This window comes from Mus caroli, unplaced genomic scaffold, assembly GCF_978045245.1.
Source record: "Mus caroli unplaced genomic scaffold, Mus_caroli_1 scaffold_6, whole genome shotgun sequence".
NCBI classification, from domain to species: Eukaryota; Metazoa; Chordata; class Mammalia; order Rodentia; family Muridae; genus Mus; species Mus caroli.
The window spans coordinates 5865931-5882908 of NW_028227261.1; the positions used below are offsets into that span (position 1 = coordinate 5865931).

At 42.8% G+C, this 16978-nt stretch overlaps 1 protein-coding gene across 11 annotated transcripts in view; it reads right to left on the bottom strand.

Annotated features, from left to right (window-relative positions):
* The window catches only part of Rere (arginine-glutamic acid dipeptide repeats), a 350306-nt gene that overhangs the window by 176658 nt on the left and 156670 nt on the right, over positions 1–16978 (bottom strand). For 9 of the 11 annotated variants that reach the window (XM_029475940.2, XM_029475939.2, XM_029475943.2 and 6 more), the window contains exon 4: positions 15179–15304. The exons of 1 other annotated variant lie outside the window; for it this stretch is intronic. In XM_029475940.2, coding sequence (XP_029331800.1) covers positions 15179–15304 — 126 coding nt within the window. Of the gene's footprint in view, positions 1–15178; positions 15305–15742; positions 15808–16978 lie in introns of all 11 variants that reach the window. One more of the 11 variants, XM_029475948.1, reaches the window with a different exon arrangement.

A 16978-nucleotide genomic window follows, 5' to 3' on the forward strand; every position in this document is an offset into this window, starting at 1 on the left:
AGCCTCTGCCTCTGCGATTAAAGGAGTGTGCTACAACTTCCCGGCTTTGTTTGTTTGTTTTAAGCAACAATATAACAACTAAGGAAAGTTCTGAAATTAAAAGGAAATAATATTATTCAACCACATCCGTCAAAAAATTTAGGAAAATTAAATTCACTAAAAAAGGAGCAAGAGAAATCTGATGTCACAGAGCAGAGTTTTATAAGCTCAGCTACGGGGGAGTGCGATTGTTTCCCCAAAAAAAACTAAAATCAGTAACTAAAATAAAAAGTAGAATAATACCTGTGCTGCTGAAGATAGCAAGGAGAAACTTATATGCATGCAGACATCCTAGGAGAAACAAACTGTATCAAAACAAAGATACTGTCAAATAGATGGCTCAAAGAATAAAGAGTCTACATCAGAAATGAAGCAAAAATAAGCAAGGGGAAAAAAAAAACACCTAGAAATGAAAAATCCAGAAACAAGAACAGAACAAACAGAAGATGAAAAAGGTTGACGAGAAAAGGGAAGTCCTCTGACCTCTGTTACGCAGTCCTCTGGCTCTCATCTGCATTGCCTTGGCACAGGGTCACATGCACAAACACACACAAACAATAGTAACAACTTCTGTTACTAACACAGGGCACAAAGCAGTCAGCTATGATGGTGTAACCCTATAACCCTAGCATTGAGGATAATAAAGGGATTTCAGTTGGACACCATCTTATTTACACTGTACCGTCCCCATCAAAGTGCTAGGGTGAATGTTGAGGACTTTTACATCACTATAATCCCTGTACGGTCGGGAGATCAGAAGTTCATGATCATTCTCAAATTTTCTCTACTAGCATCATCAGACCCGAGGGGAAATCCACGCATTATGAAGTGTAAGAAAACGAAATCGTCACTGGACTTTGACAGTAGTGTTCTGCGCCAATAAAAACACAGTTTGTAGGGTCAGGTGTGCACCACCACAACTGGCTGAACCTCTTACTTTACAGCTCTAAGATTTGTGAGCTAGTACCCGCATTAGTAATTATTACTCTAATATTCTGTAGGAAATGAGATAAAGACAATCATTATGACATGTTCTAACTCTGACACTGGTGTCCTGGGAACCAAGAGAGCACAGGTGGACTCCAGCTGACATAGGTACAAGCTCTGCCTGTCCTCCTGGACTGGAGTGAGGCGTAGAGTAGCATCAGGACTGCAGTGCCGTGCACCTGACTAGTCTGCCCTTGAAGTGACAGGCGCATGCTCACACCATTCCGTATAAATCAAAAGGTCTAGAAATTAAAAAAAAAAAAAAATCCAACAGCAATAAAACACAAACTGGATAATGCTTTTGAAATATCATTTCCCAGTAAAAGAAACTAGAAAATTTTGTTGAAGGGTAGTTTTTGGTTCTACAGTAGGCATGTGCAAGGATGGAATACCTTCACATATAGTCAAGAAAAACTATCAAACTCCAAGGTCAAATAAGAAAAGATTCAGGAGCTAACCCCAAGAAGGCCCCACTAACTAATGGGTCAATCTGGCTTCCCTAAAGATTAATGATTACAAGTATTAACAGAAATCCACCAATCTTAGCATCAGAGTACTAAGGTAGCATTTGGAAAGCAGATATTAAAGGGGAGAGACAGTCTTCACTCAGGCTGGGCCTGGGTTAAGAAATGGCAGCAGCAGGAGCATTGACTGTCACAGACTCTCTCCAGCCAATGAATGAGACTGAAACAGACTCTTGTAACCCTGTAACTTCTAAGGATTCGGTGGACAGAAATACAATAAACTCAGTATTATGTGGCTCCTGATGAACATACAGTGTAGTAATGAGGACATGTGAATGAGATCAGCTACACAGGCTCGCAGGTCTGAATGCTTGGTCACCAGAGTGGCACTATAGGAAGTGTGGCCTTGTTGGAGGAGGTTGTCACTCACCTCTCCCTGCTGCCTGTGATGCAGACTCTCAGCTACCTCTCCAGCACCACATCTGCCCTGAGTGCTTACATGCTGCCCACCATGACCACAACTGATCAGACCTCTGAAACTGGATTTTATAAGAGCTGACGTGGTCATGGTGTCTCTTTACAGCAATAGAACACTGACTAAGACAACTAACTATAATTCTGCTTAGATAGATCAAATCTAAGACTATTTTATAATTGGATCCAGATACCAGCATAAAGGAAATGCAGAGGATGGAGGCACCATGCAAACAGTAAAACTCAGGTGGCCAAACCCCTTGATTATTAGTAACAAGGAAGGGGAAGACTTGACGGATTATATGTAACAGACTTGGACGACTTATCATTACTAAAAAAACCTGTTGCCTAGCAAGCCACATTCAAAAATGAGACATTAAAAAAAAGGACTAGACTATACCGGGGTGTTGGTAATTCTGTAGGCAAAGAAAGGACTGTTACCACAAGGGAACAGGCAGCCAGTAAAGGCCTGAGACAGTTGATTCACGAATTACACAAATGATCTACCTGTGTGTTTGCATCTCTGTGAGCAAAAAGAAATTTAGAAAATATAAAAAGATAAACAGAAGCAAGCACTGACCCTACACCTGAACTCTGCTTCTGAGAAGCATCAGCTAGAGCTCTGCTAGCCAGAGAATGCAGGAAAAGGGGCAGACGCCGACATCAGCAGTTCCACCAGGGCAAAGGCAAGCTTCCCGCCTTAGGCAGATGAGACCAGATGCCAGAGGTTCTGTGTGCAGCAGACAGAAGATGCCCGTGCGGTTCAGCACTAGACCGACCCTTGCTTCACTGTGGTTTTGTTTTTATTTTAGAGACATTATCTCACAATGTAGCCTAGGCTGGCGTTGAACTCTTGGTCCTCCTACCCTATCTCCTGAGGGCTGGAGTTTCAAGCATGAGCCACTCATACCCAGTACCACTTCATTCTCATGAGCCTGTCTTTAAAATCACCACCAACGATTTCTACCCTATATACATTTCATGAAAGATCACAAGAGATTCATCTTAAAGTCTCTTTAAAGTCATCTTTTCACGTACTGCCTGCATGAAAATAACTTATGTTTACTCATGAGAATAAACTGTAATGCAGCTCAAAATGAAATTTTTAGTTCTAAGTCATTAAAATAAACAGACATATAAAATCTGTTGAAAATGTTCATTTCAGGGCTGGAGAGATGGCTCAGCAGTGAAGAGCACTGACTGCTCTTTCCAGAAATCCTGAGTTCAATTCCCAGCAACCACATGGTGGCTCACAACCCTCTGTAATGGGATCTGATGCCCTCTTCTGGTGTGTCTGAAGACAGCGACAGACAGTGTACTCATATACATTAAATAATTCTAAAAAAAAGAAAAGAAAATGCCTATTTCTATAAACTATACCACGGTCTCTTACGCAACTCTAGTGTGCTCTCAGCACTTTCTGTATGGTTTTCACGTGAACTAAATCTCTAATAATTCCCAGGGCCATTACTATTTGGGTGGAGGTCCATGTTTAGGGGATCTGGTTCTGAATGCTTCAATCAAAGTGCCAGTTCCCAACACAGCTCTCCTTTTCCCCGTAACAGAGCTTCTACCGTACTGGGGAAGAGCCAAACTCAACATCCAAGCAGCCCAGTGCTGGTCAAGCTATCAAAAGACTCTAACCTGTGTCTCCCTTCCTGTGGACAGCCAGTGACTGTGAGTCCACTGCAGAGCCATAGGTTTACAAAGTACAATTAAAACACTGCAGGAGTATCAAACCACTTTAACAGTTTCTATCGGCTACTCTCCATCTCTGCATTTATCTCACAGTGGATTGGTGATGGTGCAATCTGTGTGCCACATCTGAGTCATAGTAGCCTCAAGGATTGGGTGTGCTGCATATATAGCCTCAGTAGCCATTTGTGACCACAATGAGACCTCCTCACTGAAGACCAGAGTAGGGAGCACGAACCTCTACCACGGAGGCACACCTTATCTTATGAACAACAGACAATAACGCTAAAAACAACATGCTTACATTATTTGTCACTGTGAAGTTTCCAAAACAGCATCACAGAGCTTTCTTTCCACATGAGAATAATCCTGAGAAGTAAGCAGGGTGAGTGGTATCTCCATTTGACAGCTATGAAAACCAATTCCCTAACAGATGAAACAGCTTGTCTCAGTAGCACAGCTAACCGTTTAGAATTAGAAAAAAAGAAGCCAGCTGGGTCCCCCTTTTCCATGAACAATCTAGTTCTCAGTGAATTGAAATTACCTCATCATAATCATATATGAAACACAATGTAAGCTAGAGATGGGAACTCATAATGACACGAGTCTATACACCACTGGGTAGAAAAATCAACAGAACACCACAGTCAGCTGGGGAAGCCAAAATGACATTGAATGGCTACACTGAGAGTTTGCCACTTTTTATAAGGCCAGCAAGCATTTTTAAAAAGGAAATGGGAAGACAGAAACTGCAGGTGATTTTTTTATTTTATTTATTTGTTTTCTAGATGGGGCCTCCTATTACTCAGGCTGGCCTCAAATCCCTGGGCTCCAATCCTCTTGCCCACTCTCTCAGAAGCTGGGAACAGAGTGGCAATGAGGCACACAGGGTTTCAGCTCAAAACAACATAGCCAGCAATGCAGTGACTAAATTAAAAAAGAGTAACTCTGAAAACAAAAAACCCCAAAATCTCAAATACTACCCTGGTTCTAGATAAATTTGTCAAGTAGTAGTATTTCTTAAAAACTGGAAAATTTTGTCATGGCTAATTATATTCTACTGTGTTTCAATATAAACAAGAGATTTCTAAAAAAAATAATAAAAAGCGTCTCAATGACCACCATCGATTAGATTACTGAACATTCTATGCCATTAAGTTATTTACTACTAGAGTCATCCTCACTTCCCGAAGAAACAAAGAGACATATTATCAAATAGCAGTCTACTTAAAAAGAAGGGTAATCTACAGTGGTGGACTCCTTTAAGCAATCTCCCTCACCTAAATGGGTGTCAGACATTCCATGTGACAAAAAGGACTACGGTATTTCTCAAATCAGTTACTGTTTGCGAGATTCTGGATTAAACAGAAAAGCCCTCTTTTCATTACATAAATATTTCCACTACAATAAATGCTTTGTTAGAACATTAAAAAACAAGGGAAACTACCTTTATTAATATATTACACTTTGCATATTAAACCTTTCATATTTCTCTATTTTTAAACTAATTAACAAGAAAAAAAGCTGACAGCACACACAAAACTCCTCCAAGCAATAAAGGCTATTGTTTTGTTTTGTTTTTTTTTAAGATTTATTTATTTATTACATGTAAGTACACTGTAGCTGTCTTCAGACACACCAGAAGAGGGAGTCAGATCTTGTTATGGATGGTTGTGAGCCACCATGTGGTTGCTGGGATTTGAACTAAGGACCTTTGGAAGAGCAGTCGGGTGCTCTTACCTGCTGAGCCATCTCACCAGCCCCCAAGGCTATTGTTGCAAAAACTCTCCCAGGGTCACTGACAGTGGTTTCTTGCAAGGATCATCTCACCTATCTGCTTTTGATTACTTTATGAAGTAATCAAAAGGAAAGGGGTTAGAGAGCGAGACATGAGTGTAGGTGTAGGTGCAGGCATATGAACTCAGCAGCTCAGAACAATATAGGAAAGAATCAGATCACTTCTCCACTCACTGTGCACAATCCTTACAGCAGCACGAGCAATAGGAAATAGCAATGAGGCAGGAAGCAAACTCCAGAAATCATCAAGTTTCTATTAGCTCAGTGGCCTGTAGACAAGGGTCCCAGCTCCTCCTAGGCATCTGCCAATTTTCCCAGTACTTTCTGGACAAAGACACACAGTTGAGCATAAGTGTAGGGAACATCTGACAAAAGCAAACAGCTACCCCAGGGAAGACAAAACAAAACACTTACTATCTGACAGAAAAAACCTGCCAGGCCTGTGTATAAAAAGCATCTGTCTGTCCTGGAAAGAAGCCTCAGTGGTTTAGAACACTGGCTTCTCTTCTAGGGGACTGGGTCCAGGTCCTAAGACCTTTTACTGACTTACAACCTTATCTAACTTCAGTTGCAGGGAAGCCAGCACTCAGAAGCACACATGGTACACAGATATAACACAGAGACAAATCAACCATGTATATAAAACAATGACTTAAAGAAAAAAGAAGTTAGAGCAGGCTAAGAAAAACACTGCACGACGTTAGCCCCAACCTTGGTAAAGTGACTTGGGATTGGAAGTTCAAAGGCAGCCTGTGTTGTATTGTGAAATTTTGATTCCAAAAAGGGAGAAAGAGGGGCTAGAAAGATAGCAGCCTTTAGGACCACTGGCTGTTCTTACAAAGCATCCAGGTTCAATTCCCAGCATCCACAGGATGGCTCACAATCATCTTTAATTCCAGATTCTCTGACTTCTCTGACCAGGTACTCACATGGTACATAAGCATACATGCATACATGAAGCAAAAACATATAAATATTTTAAAAATCAATCTTTAAAAATCTTCAAGGAGAAGCCGGGCGTGGTGGCGCACGCCTTTAATCCCAGCACTTGGGAGGCAGAGGCAGGCAGATTTCTGAGTTCGAGGCCAGCCTGGTCTACAGAGTGAGTTCCAGGACAGCCAGGACTACACAGAGAAACCCTGTCTCGGAAAAAAAAAAAAATCTTCAAGGAGAGAGAATAAAGCATCCATCAACAGATAATGTGTAATCATTACTGGACAACTACACAAAACATGGCAGCTCTCTCTAGAGGGGACACAAAACATGGCAGCTCTCTCTAGAGGGGCAGGAAGCACCTGCATGTAGGAATACAGCTTCACTTCTGTAGACTGCAGACTGGCCTAGAAAAAACTGACCCAGGTACAAAAGCTCCTCGGTCAGTATGTCAGATGCAAGTCAATATGACAAAACCTAGAACTGCACGGGCCTGTCCCTCTCTTTGAGGGAACCAGGAAGACTTGTGATGTAGTTGGTTCGGCAATAGAGTAGAGTACTTGCCCAGCCCACACAGGATCCTGGGCTCAGGAAGAAACCCAGTGGGAGTAAGGGAAGGAATTCCCCTTAGAGAGATGAGTCCAAGTGACACACCATGGAAGCAGTGCAGACACTCAATGCTGGCAGTGCTCAAATGCACTCAGGACCACAGCGGAAACTGCAACTTCAGCAACCTCAGCAGCCCTACAGACCACAAGCATTACTGGACAAGGCATGAGTCCCTAAAGGGGAGAGTGAACTGTGATTCACCTCCTACTACTCCTAGCAGTAACTAAAACCATTAAATGAACCATTTAATTCATAATGAGGTACACTTTTAATCTGACACTGCAATTCTGAAAAACAATTGTTCACTTTTTAAAAAACTTGTTTACCCAGATCTCTGACATTATAACTCACACAAGAAGTCAATGAAATGAAAAATATTCCAGGTCCTCTTCTACAAAACTCAACTTCTTGCTCTGACACCATGAAGGGAATCCTATTTCCTTAGGCACGAGCAGAGGAAGTGCCACTTCATCCAAGTAGTAAATAGAACCATTGAGTGCCTTGCTCTCAGTCTTCTGTAAATGTGAGTGGGTGATGTGTCTACCCAGTTAAAATAATAGTCTAACAAAGCAGGTTGGATATTTCAAATGTGCACTCTAAATTACTAAGATAGGATATACAGGGGCCAGTCTGCTGCATTCCTCCACCTGGACAATCGCCTACACTGACTGACTCCACCAACCAAAACACATCCACATATCCACATTCTAAAGCCAGGCTGGCAGAGAAAACAGCTAACCCGCAGTGGGGGTGGACCATGTGGACAGACAGCACACAAGAGATAAAAGACACTTCTCTACCCACCATAGCAATAGACAGATCCAACGGGCATCCCCAACCTTCCAGTGTGAGGCAGCATAGGACACTGGCTAGGTTACAAGTTAAACTGTTAAACATAGAGCCAACTAAGGTCACCTTGTCCAGGGAAGTCTCAGATCCCCGATACACCACGGCCTCCCTGTGGTGCTGCACATTCCAGACAAGATGCCATGCACACAGGCCACTGCCATATGCACATTTCAATGCTTTCTTTCTCTTTCTGCTCTTCCTTGTGAGTCTACCTTCCCACTCCACCAGCTCCTACATACAGCAGAGAAAAGACTTTACATTCTGAGCAGTTATCATAGGTAGCCACCTCTTGCTTTTTGTTCTGTCTGCACTGGCCTTGACCTTGCGTCCTGTTTCTGCTGGAAATGTCTCTAACTCAGCATTGCCCTTGGAAGGTTAAAACAAAAAAACACCTTCTTTTGGCAACAATGGTACCTCCACCAAAAACTATGACCATTACAACACTACCATTTTGGAAACATTGAAGCCATTTGATTTCCCTTTACAGAGAAAGGGTTCTAGGTTCCCTCAGTATATGCAGTGGGCAAGCACACTTGTGCAAGCTTCTGCTCTTCAAAGCCCCTGGCTTCTTACTTACTACAGCATTCCTCTTTAGTCCCCAGGCCAGGCCTTGAACTTACAGTCTTTCTGCCTTAGCCTTTAAGCAGCTGATAACACAAGCCTGTACCACCCGGTCTAGCCAGCCTGGCTTTCTACTTGATTTACATCATGAGGCAAGAATTATAGCACGGTAATGAAATATGTCCAATGTGTGTGGTGCTTGCAAAGGGTATCACTGAAATAATTTGTCAGCAAGGCATCAAGAGCTGAAAAGAACAGAAAACAGATAAGCAAGGGTGGGGGTAGTTAAGGAATACACAAAGACATTTAGACAAAAGAAAATCACAAATCTGTTCATGAGTGGAAGGGAATTGTCCAAAAGGATTCTCTAGCTGATTTTAATACAAAGCACCTCAAAAACCTCCCTCTCCCATGGACAAATCACCAGCCCAGGCAAACCCCACGAAATGAAGCGACCCTCCTGGGCGCCCTGACTAACAGCGCAGCCCGGACAGAGTCTACATTGATTTCTGTTCTCAGCAGAGGGAGGATGTTTGATCTTCAGCCTCACAGCTCAGTGAAAACATCAAGAATTTAAGCACAGCACCTTCCTGACACACAATTTCTCAAAAACAGTAGCCTAGAATTCTCAGCCATTTTTCATCCTTCTCTATAGACTCCTTTGGTCTCCTGCATTGTGTCTTCTTACTTGAGCCACTGTAACCATAATACTGCTTCAATTTCTACAGATTAAATATGTCTGTCAAGGACCACCTGTTTCCTATTTCTCTTATAAATGTTTTAATTATGCACTTCGTACATTCCCAGATATTTGGGTTTTGTTTGTTTGTTTGTTTGTGTTTTTGTTGTTTTTCGAGACAGGGTTTCTCTGTGTAGCCCTGGCTGTCCTGGAACTCACTTTGTAGACCAGGATGGTCTCGAACTCAGTAATCCGACTGCCTCTGCCTCCCGAGTGCTGGGATTAAAGGCGTGTGTGCTACCACGCCCAGTCCCAGCTACTTCGTAACGCATTTGTGCACATTAAGACTGACCATCAAAATGGAAACAAGTTATAGCACCAGATAAAAAACAAACCCAAAACCTTATTATGTAAAACAAAACAGGGTGCTTTCTTTATTGTAGCTTATAAGTAGAACAGACACGCAACTCAATTTCTCAGCAACCAAAATTATAAACATAAAGTGCAAGCCTCTCCCGACCCAGCCAAGGAGACAGTGTGAAGCAACCAAGTCACCTTCTGTCAGGGACAACCAACGCTCAGTATCTGAGGTGGGACGAAGGAACTGCTGTCACTATACAGTGAATTTTAAATTATAAACATTCAACAAATTAATATTTTGGAGTGATCAACTCAATAAAGTTCACAGCTATTAAGAATTTGATTATAAGCTGGGCACTGGTGGTGCACACCTTTAATCTTAGCACTCAGGAGGCAGAGGCAGGTGGATCTCTGAGTTCGAGGACAGCCTGCTCCATAAATCAAGTTCCAGGACAGCCAGTGCTCCACTGGGAAACCCTGTCTTGAAAAGCAAAACAAACAAACAAACAAACAAACAAACAAAAAAGTGATTATAGCTTGGCATATTGGCACACACCTTTTATTCCCAGCACTCAGGAGGCAGGCAGAGACAGATGGATCTCTGTGAGTTTGAGGCCAGCCTGGTTTATACAGCGAGAGCAACATAGTGAGAACTTGTCTCAATTAAAAAACAAAGAAAGAAACATACAGGAATCTGACTATAAATAAGCCTTACACAGCTGAGCTTGGTGGTACAAGCCTTTGATCCCAGTACTTGGGAGGCAAAGGCAGCAGAGCTCTGTGAATTTGAGGCTAGCCTGGTTTATACAGTGAGTTCTAAGACAGCCAGAGAGAGACCCTATTTCACCAAAAAGGGGGAGGGGGAGAGGGGAGGGGAGGTTGGAGAATAAAGCTTACACACGGTAGCAGTCAAACGCTAGCTAGTGCAGCTGACCATGCAGCAGCACACTGTGTCAGGCAAAGGCCAAATCACTTCATACAAATGAACACAGTCACAGTGGTAAAAATAAAGAGCAACAGAGCCCACCATGGGAACAGTGTCGTTGGCACATGACATGGACATGCTTCCAACAGCTTGAGCTAAAGCCATCCAGTTATCACAGGCAACTATTTACTTCAGAAATAAATACCAGCCACCCTAACTGAATTAATGTTGGTTCTGAGGGTTCTTTTAATTTTGAAGTTTGATTTGAAATTAACTTATAAATTGCCCTTCACAGTAAGCACAAAGATTACTTTAAATGTTGGGGAAGTCAGTGGAAGCAAACCAGCAATTCCTGTGGCAGGCCTGGGAGAGACTTAGAACCAGGGCCTAGCCTGCTCGGCAAGCCCCCATTACAGAATGTATACCCACAGCCCTCTCGGAACAATGGTTTTCTCCTAGCTGTCATATGCTCATGGTTGTACTTCACTCAGTTGGCTGGTTATCAACCCACATTCCCAGAACCTTTTGGGGCGCTCTGAGGCTGACTCTAGGACTACTGAATTCTTCACCACCATCATCATCACCATCATCACTGCTGCTGCTGCAGTTTCACAAATGAACAAACTGAGGCTCAAAGAAATTAAGTCACGTGATTACAGAACAAAGCACTACCAGCAAGACTGAGTCAATACTACAGCACCAAGAGTGAAAGGTGTGATTTAACTGCTATGGGGGAATCATTTCAAATGAAAACCACAAGTAACCCCACCCCATGGCTCCCACCAGAGAGCACTAAGATGCAGCAGCTGAGCAGAGGACAAGGCAGGGATGGCAAGCAGGACTGAAGAAGGATTCTGAGGGAGGATCATCCCCCGCAGAGGAAGAGGGGCCCAGAACCCAGCACAGCAAGGTAAGAAAGGAGAAGATGAGGTCAAAGAATCAGGCTCTTTCCTGCATTTCACAGAGCTGCAAACTGAGCTTACCATCTATAAACCTGCAAGAAAACATATCCCAGAGCTGTGGGGGGAGCACTCAGGCTCAAAAGGACTGACAACATACAACGCTTCCACAACTGGCCAGAATCCTATTTCCTTTGTTTTTGTTGTTTGTTTTGTTTTCTTTGAGACAGGGTTTCTCTGTGTAGCCCTGGCTGGTCTGAGATCTGCCTGCTTTTGCCTCTGGGGGTGCTGGGATTAAAGGCGTGTATTACCACCACCACCCCGGCCAGAGAACCCATTTCTATGAAGCACAACTCTAAAAATGCTTCCAGAAATCCTACTGAATTCATTAAACAAAAAATTTAAGAAGAGTTTTTGTCACCTATACAGCTTTGTAACCATCAACCAACAGAAAGCTGTCCCAAGAAATCTCCCTTATGATTTCCACAAGCCTTCTTTAAACACTGTCTCTAAAGAGTCAAGTAAAATCTATTTCCATTGCTTTGAAAATGGGAAATCAACAAATTCCCAGTTTACATTAAACAGGTAACAAAAATAAAGGATTAAAGTAGACTGATCCATATTGCTAACAACAAGAAGTCAATCTAAGAAATCAACATGCTATGAGTACCACTATTTAACGATTTCCAGGCTGAGCAGGCTGTAACACACCTGAAAAGAACTAGTGCTAGAGACAATGACCCAGACACAGCTTTAACAGAACCACCAAAGGTCAGACAGCAAGCAGAACATTCTTGGCTCTTGGACTGGAGAGATGGTGCAGGGTTAAAAGAGATTATTCTTAAAAAAATGACTGGAGTTCAGATCCCAGCACCCACAGTAGGCATATCATCTGTAACTCAACCTTCAGAGCCCCGGACACCCTCTGTGCACATATATACACTCATGTATATACACACAAATAAAAATAATATGTCACCTTTAAAAAAAAATAAATAGTGAGCTTGGCATGTGGGTATGTGTGCCTCTAGTCAAAGCTAACTGGGAGGCTGAGGAAGGAGGATGACTTGAGCTCAAGAGGTAAGCAACAGCCTGGGCAATCCAAGGAGACCTAGTCTCAACAACAACAACAACGGTGTACAGGAGCATGTGAACACCTGTAACCGTTAATGTTGATTGTCAATCTGAAGGACAGGACACAGGCCTCTGGGATATCTGTGAGTGATTACCTAGATTAGGATAACTGAAATAAGAAGAGAACCCTGAATGTAGGCAGCAGCATTCCATGGGCTCCAGTCCCAGATTGCAGAAATAGGAAAGCTGGCTGGGCATGGTATTCACTACTCGCTGCTCCTGACCATGGATGCTAGGAAGCCAGATGCCTCAAGCTCCTGTCGTCATGACTTTCCAACTACAATGAACAACACTCTCACGTGAGCCTTCCGTACAATGCTGTATTTGGAGTGTTTTCTCACAGCAACAGATACAGTAGCATGTCTGTCAGAACATCCCTAAGAGGTCAAGGAAAGTAGCATGGGGTTAGTGGGAAACAACAACCCACCACAAAGGAGCTGTGCTGTGGCCTGAGAGGCCCCTCACTGAACAGGGGACTGCAAACCCCCACTCTGCTGCAGTGCATCAGTTTCTTGCTGCATATGCAGAGAAAGCCACACTACAGTGCAATGAATGTTACCCTATAAAACTAAATAACAAAAATAGACTGTTAGCAAAGATGTCTGGTGCATCATGAGAAGGAACATTGACCACTTTGTCTGCAACCCTGTGACCAATTTTCTCTCTTAGCAGCTCTCTCATTACAGTATACTAGATCTGTGTGCCTGCAAAATTTATAGGGGCTCCACATGAGGACGGGGGTCTGCCAACTGGATCCAGCAAGAATGACTTTGGCAGCACAGAACACCATTAAAGAACAATCAATACAATTAGCCTTATGCAGCAGCATCTGACTAAGAAAGGCCGATCATCATGTTATTGACTCTTCTCCAATCTCCACTGATAAAGTCATCCAAGGACTCCACTAATAATGAATTTATTTAAATCCTCAGTGGATGCAGAGAAACGGCAATACTGATCATCACTAAGGCTAATATAGAAAGTTTACTAAAACTCAGTGTAAAATGGGCAGATTTCAAATCCATTCAGCATATCCTGATGAGAACCACAGTAAATAAAAGTGTCTAACCTAACGTCACATTGACTAGAACAAATACATAAATCAGCCTAAATTATGCCATTATTTCTCAGATATATAAAAGAACAATGTCTAAGACTGAAGTTTTACAAGTAAGCAGTCAGAACACCATTGATTTTCTTCCTTTAAGATGTAAATTCTCTGGCTCTGAGGATTTAACCACTATAGCAGGTCCTACTTTCCACTGTGTGTGCTCATTATCACAAGAAATCCAAGGCTTCTATATGAATCCTTTTTTGGTGGGTCTGATTCCCTAGTGATTTCTGCAACCATCCCTGGCAGTGTTGCTTTAAGCATTCCTCCTGGTTCTGTTACACTCGAGAGGTGGGGACAGAGGAGTGTTAAACAAGTCTTACACCATGGCCTCACTCAAAACCATCCTGTTTCAGCCTCCCCATACTGAGACCTCAAGCATGGGCCGCCACATCCAGCTTATTATAACAGCAAGATTCCCTTTTATACGCTGCATATCCTTACCAAGTGAATCTTTTGAAATAATGGCTTCTAAGAGCTCAGCTGGATTCGTCTCTAAGCCTTCAGAAGAAAAGCTCTCCCCTGCCCAGGCCATCAAAATCTTACCTAATGCAGCCTCAGATTTTCTGAGATCTCAGCCCTATCTCACACCTTCATCTCTACCCCAGCACCACTTACATGTGCTCTTTGCCATACCCTGTATCTTCTCACAGCACATTCTCGACACTGATTTTAGGATGCATGCACATTGTGTCTACCTGTATCATATTGACATGTCAAAAGTGTACAGCTCCTGGATTCTAATCCTCCTTACAAAACATGTCTGAATGCTATAAGCTGCACAGAGAACTCTTTTCTTAGTGACAGGACAGAAACCCCGTACTGTGCCTAAATAACTGATCATATATTGACAGTACCTGGTACTGCCCATGTATATGTGAGATGGCTACCCTCCTGCACTATTTTCTAGTTCAGTGTAATTGGGCTTCTTTAGTGATAGTCTTGGGTGTTCTAGTCAAAGCAATAAACACCTGTCTTCTAGAAAAGTTACTATCAAAGTCCTCCAAAAGGGAAGAGGAAGGAAACCAAGTGTGCACACTGTCCACAAATGGGAACCTACAACACTTAGAAAAGCCCTCCTGGGCACCACCACTGCACCCTGCTGCATCTCAAGCATCTACTCTGCTCATCCTGTCACAGAGGCGTAGCCAGGAGAGGGAGCACCATTCGCAGTCCCAGCCACTCCAGGGCTTTTTGACTAGGACTAAAGAAAAAGCCTCACTGTTTCTGAACGGCCTTCTACAAGGTGCCCCTGAAGAGGGCAGTGGCCATAAAGTTTAGATTTGTGGGCCTGGAGTCCCAAATGAGCCTTGGGAAAGACACATTCCATGCTTGGACTTAAACTTACCCCCTTTTCCCCCATCTCAGTTGCCAACATCCATACTCGCTGCTGATTGCCAGCTCCTGCTCCTTGCAGCAGCCCAGCATGCTCTCTGCTGGTGCCAAAATACCCTTCACCAACCCCCTAACTTCTGGAACTGTCCTAGAGGGGTAAGGCAAGTCCCGTATTGTGCTTCCTCTGTGCGTGTACTTATTACTCTTTTAAAACACATAGCATACAGCACATTTTTAAAGGGGCTCTGGGAAGGGAGGTAATATCCTATTTTATACCCTAAGGGATATAAAATACTGATAAGCTTTTAAAAACGGGATTCTCCTTACCCCTACAGGCCCTCTCCCGGCTTCAGAAAGGTGCTGTGGTGGCTGTGATGCCACCGGCAGAGAGCATGCTGGGGGGTCACACAAAGCAGGAGCTGGAGATCTGCAACAGGCCTGGGAGTTGTGGACCTAAAAGAGAAAACAGTTTTAAGTTAAGGTGCCCAACACCTCCATCCTGGTTACTAGGGGCACTCAGCACACAAGCAGGTGTCTGCAAGGATGCGTAAAGAGCAGAAAGCCACTGAAAATTTGTTCCCAAAGTGGAGTTAACCTTTCCACATTAGTCAAAGCTGCTTTTTTATTTCAGTATCCGACACCTGTATGGCCTTCTGGCTCTGTATTTTAACCTGGGTCCATCTCAAGAGTATGGTGTGTGCCCCTCAGAATAACCAAGTTAAGATGTAAAACCATGCCGAAGCACAGGAACAGTAGTGCATGCTTGGCTCATCGTAAAGGCAACATCCCACGGTATCAGACACACAGGAGAGAACCGGGAGCAGACAGACACACTGAGCTTTCAGAAGAGCTTCTGTGGAGAGATGCTGGAAGCATGAGGTGTACACTTACTAGTTGTTAAGGTGGAAAGAGAAGTCCTGCCACCTCCTGGGAGTTCCTCATCTAATTCTGTAAAGCTGAAGGATAGACAACAGCTTAAAACAGGAAGGAAAACAGAGTGTATTGAAAGGAGTTTTAGTTTCCTCAAAATCTTCCACAGGGGAGAGTTAACTAACAGGCAACCCCTATCAAGTTCAAGGAAGCCATCTCTTCCAGCAACAACAAAAAAATCAGCTCAGCAGCCACATGGTGGTGCACGCCTTTAATCCCAATATTTGGGAGACAGATGCAGGGGCATCTCTGTGAGTTTGAGGCCAGCCTGGTCTACATATTCAAGTTCCAGGACAGTCAAGGTTAAACAGAGAAACTCTGTCTCAATACGACCCCCCACAAATCAGCTTAGCAAGTACTAGAATTATTTTTAAAAAGAAACCCTAAAAACAGTCAAACCAGCAGAAAGAGAAAGAGCAACTTCTGAAAGCCAGCACTGTCCCTAAGCACAGGAGACTCCTCAGACAGCAGCGCCACACTGCACCCTTCAAGTAGTCAAGCGCACATGGCATACATATAAAGGCCCAACTTCTCCAACTTCATGTGGTGCTAAATGATCTTTAAAACAAATTCCACAGGATTCACATACTTATAAGAACCTGTTGTATACAGTTATTTAAGAATTAATCAAGCAAGCTTTACTATTACATCATTGTTAGTGCCTTACTACATGTAGTTTGTTTGTTTGTTTGTTTGTTTGTTTTTAAACCCATTCTCAGTGGAATCTCTCCTTCCTGCCACACCTCAATAGATGGCATTAGGAGCCATAACCTCCGTGACTACAGGGCACAGTAAAGTCCAAGTAGAACATGCGGTTGTGTATAATTCAGTCCGGTATATAGTGCAGTCAGCATTTTTTCACAATAAACAAAAAGTAAAACAGAATATATAGTTAAATCTCTTCTGTCAGGAATTCAATTAACCAGAAATCAAATTCAAACATCAAATCCTCCATTCGAATTATGAGTTTCAACTTTTAAAAACCTACCAGAGCAATTCTCAACACTTGACATTATCTGTTTTAAATATATAAACAGTTCAAGCAATTATAACATTCTAAGCATGTAAGGAAAGCCAGTCTCTTAAAGACAAATTATTGTTCATATCATTCAGAAAGCACAGATGGTATCTGAGCCTCTCTCATTTTCTCAGTAATTTTTTCTGACAGCATGAGTTGATTATTAATACAAATATCCA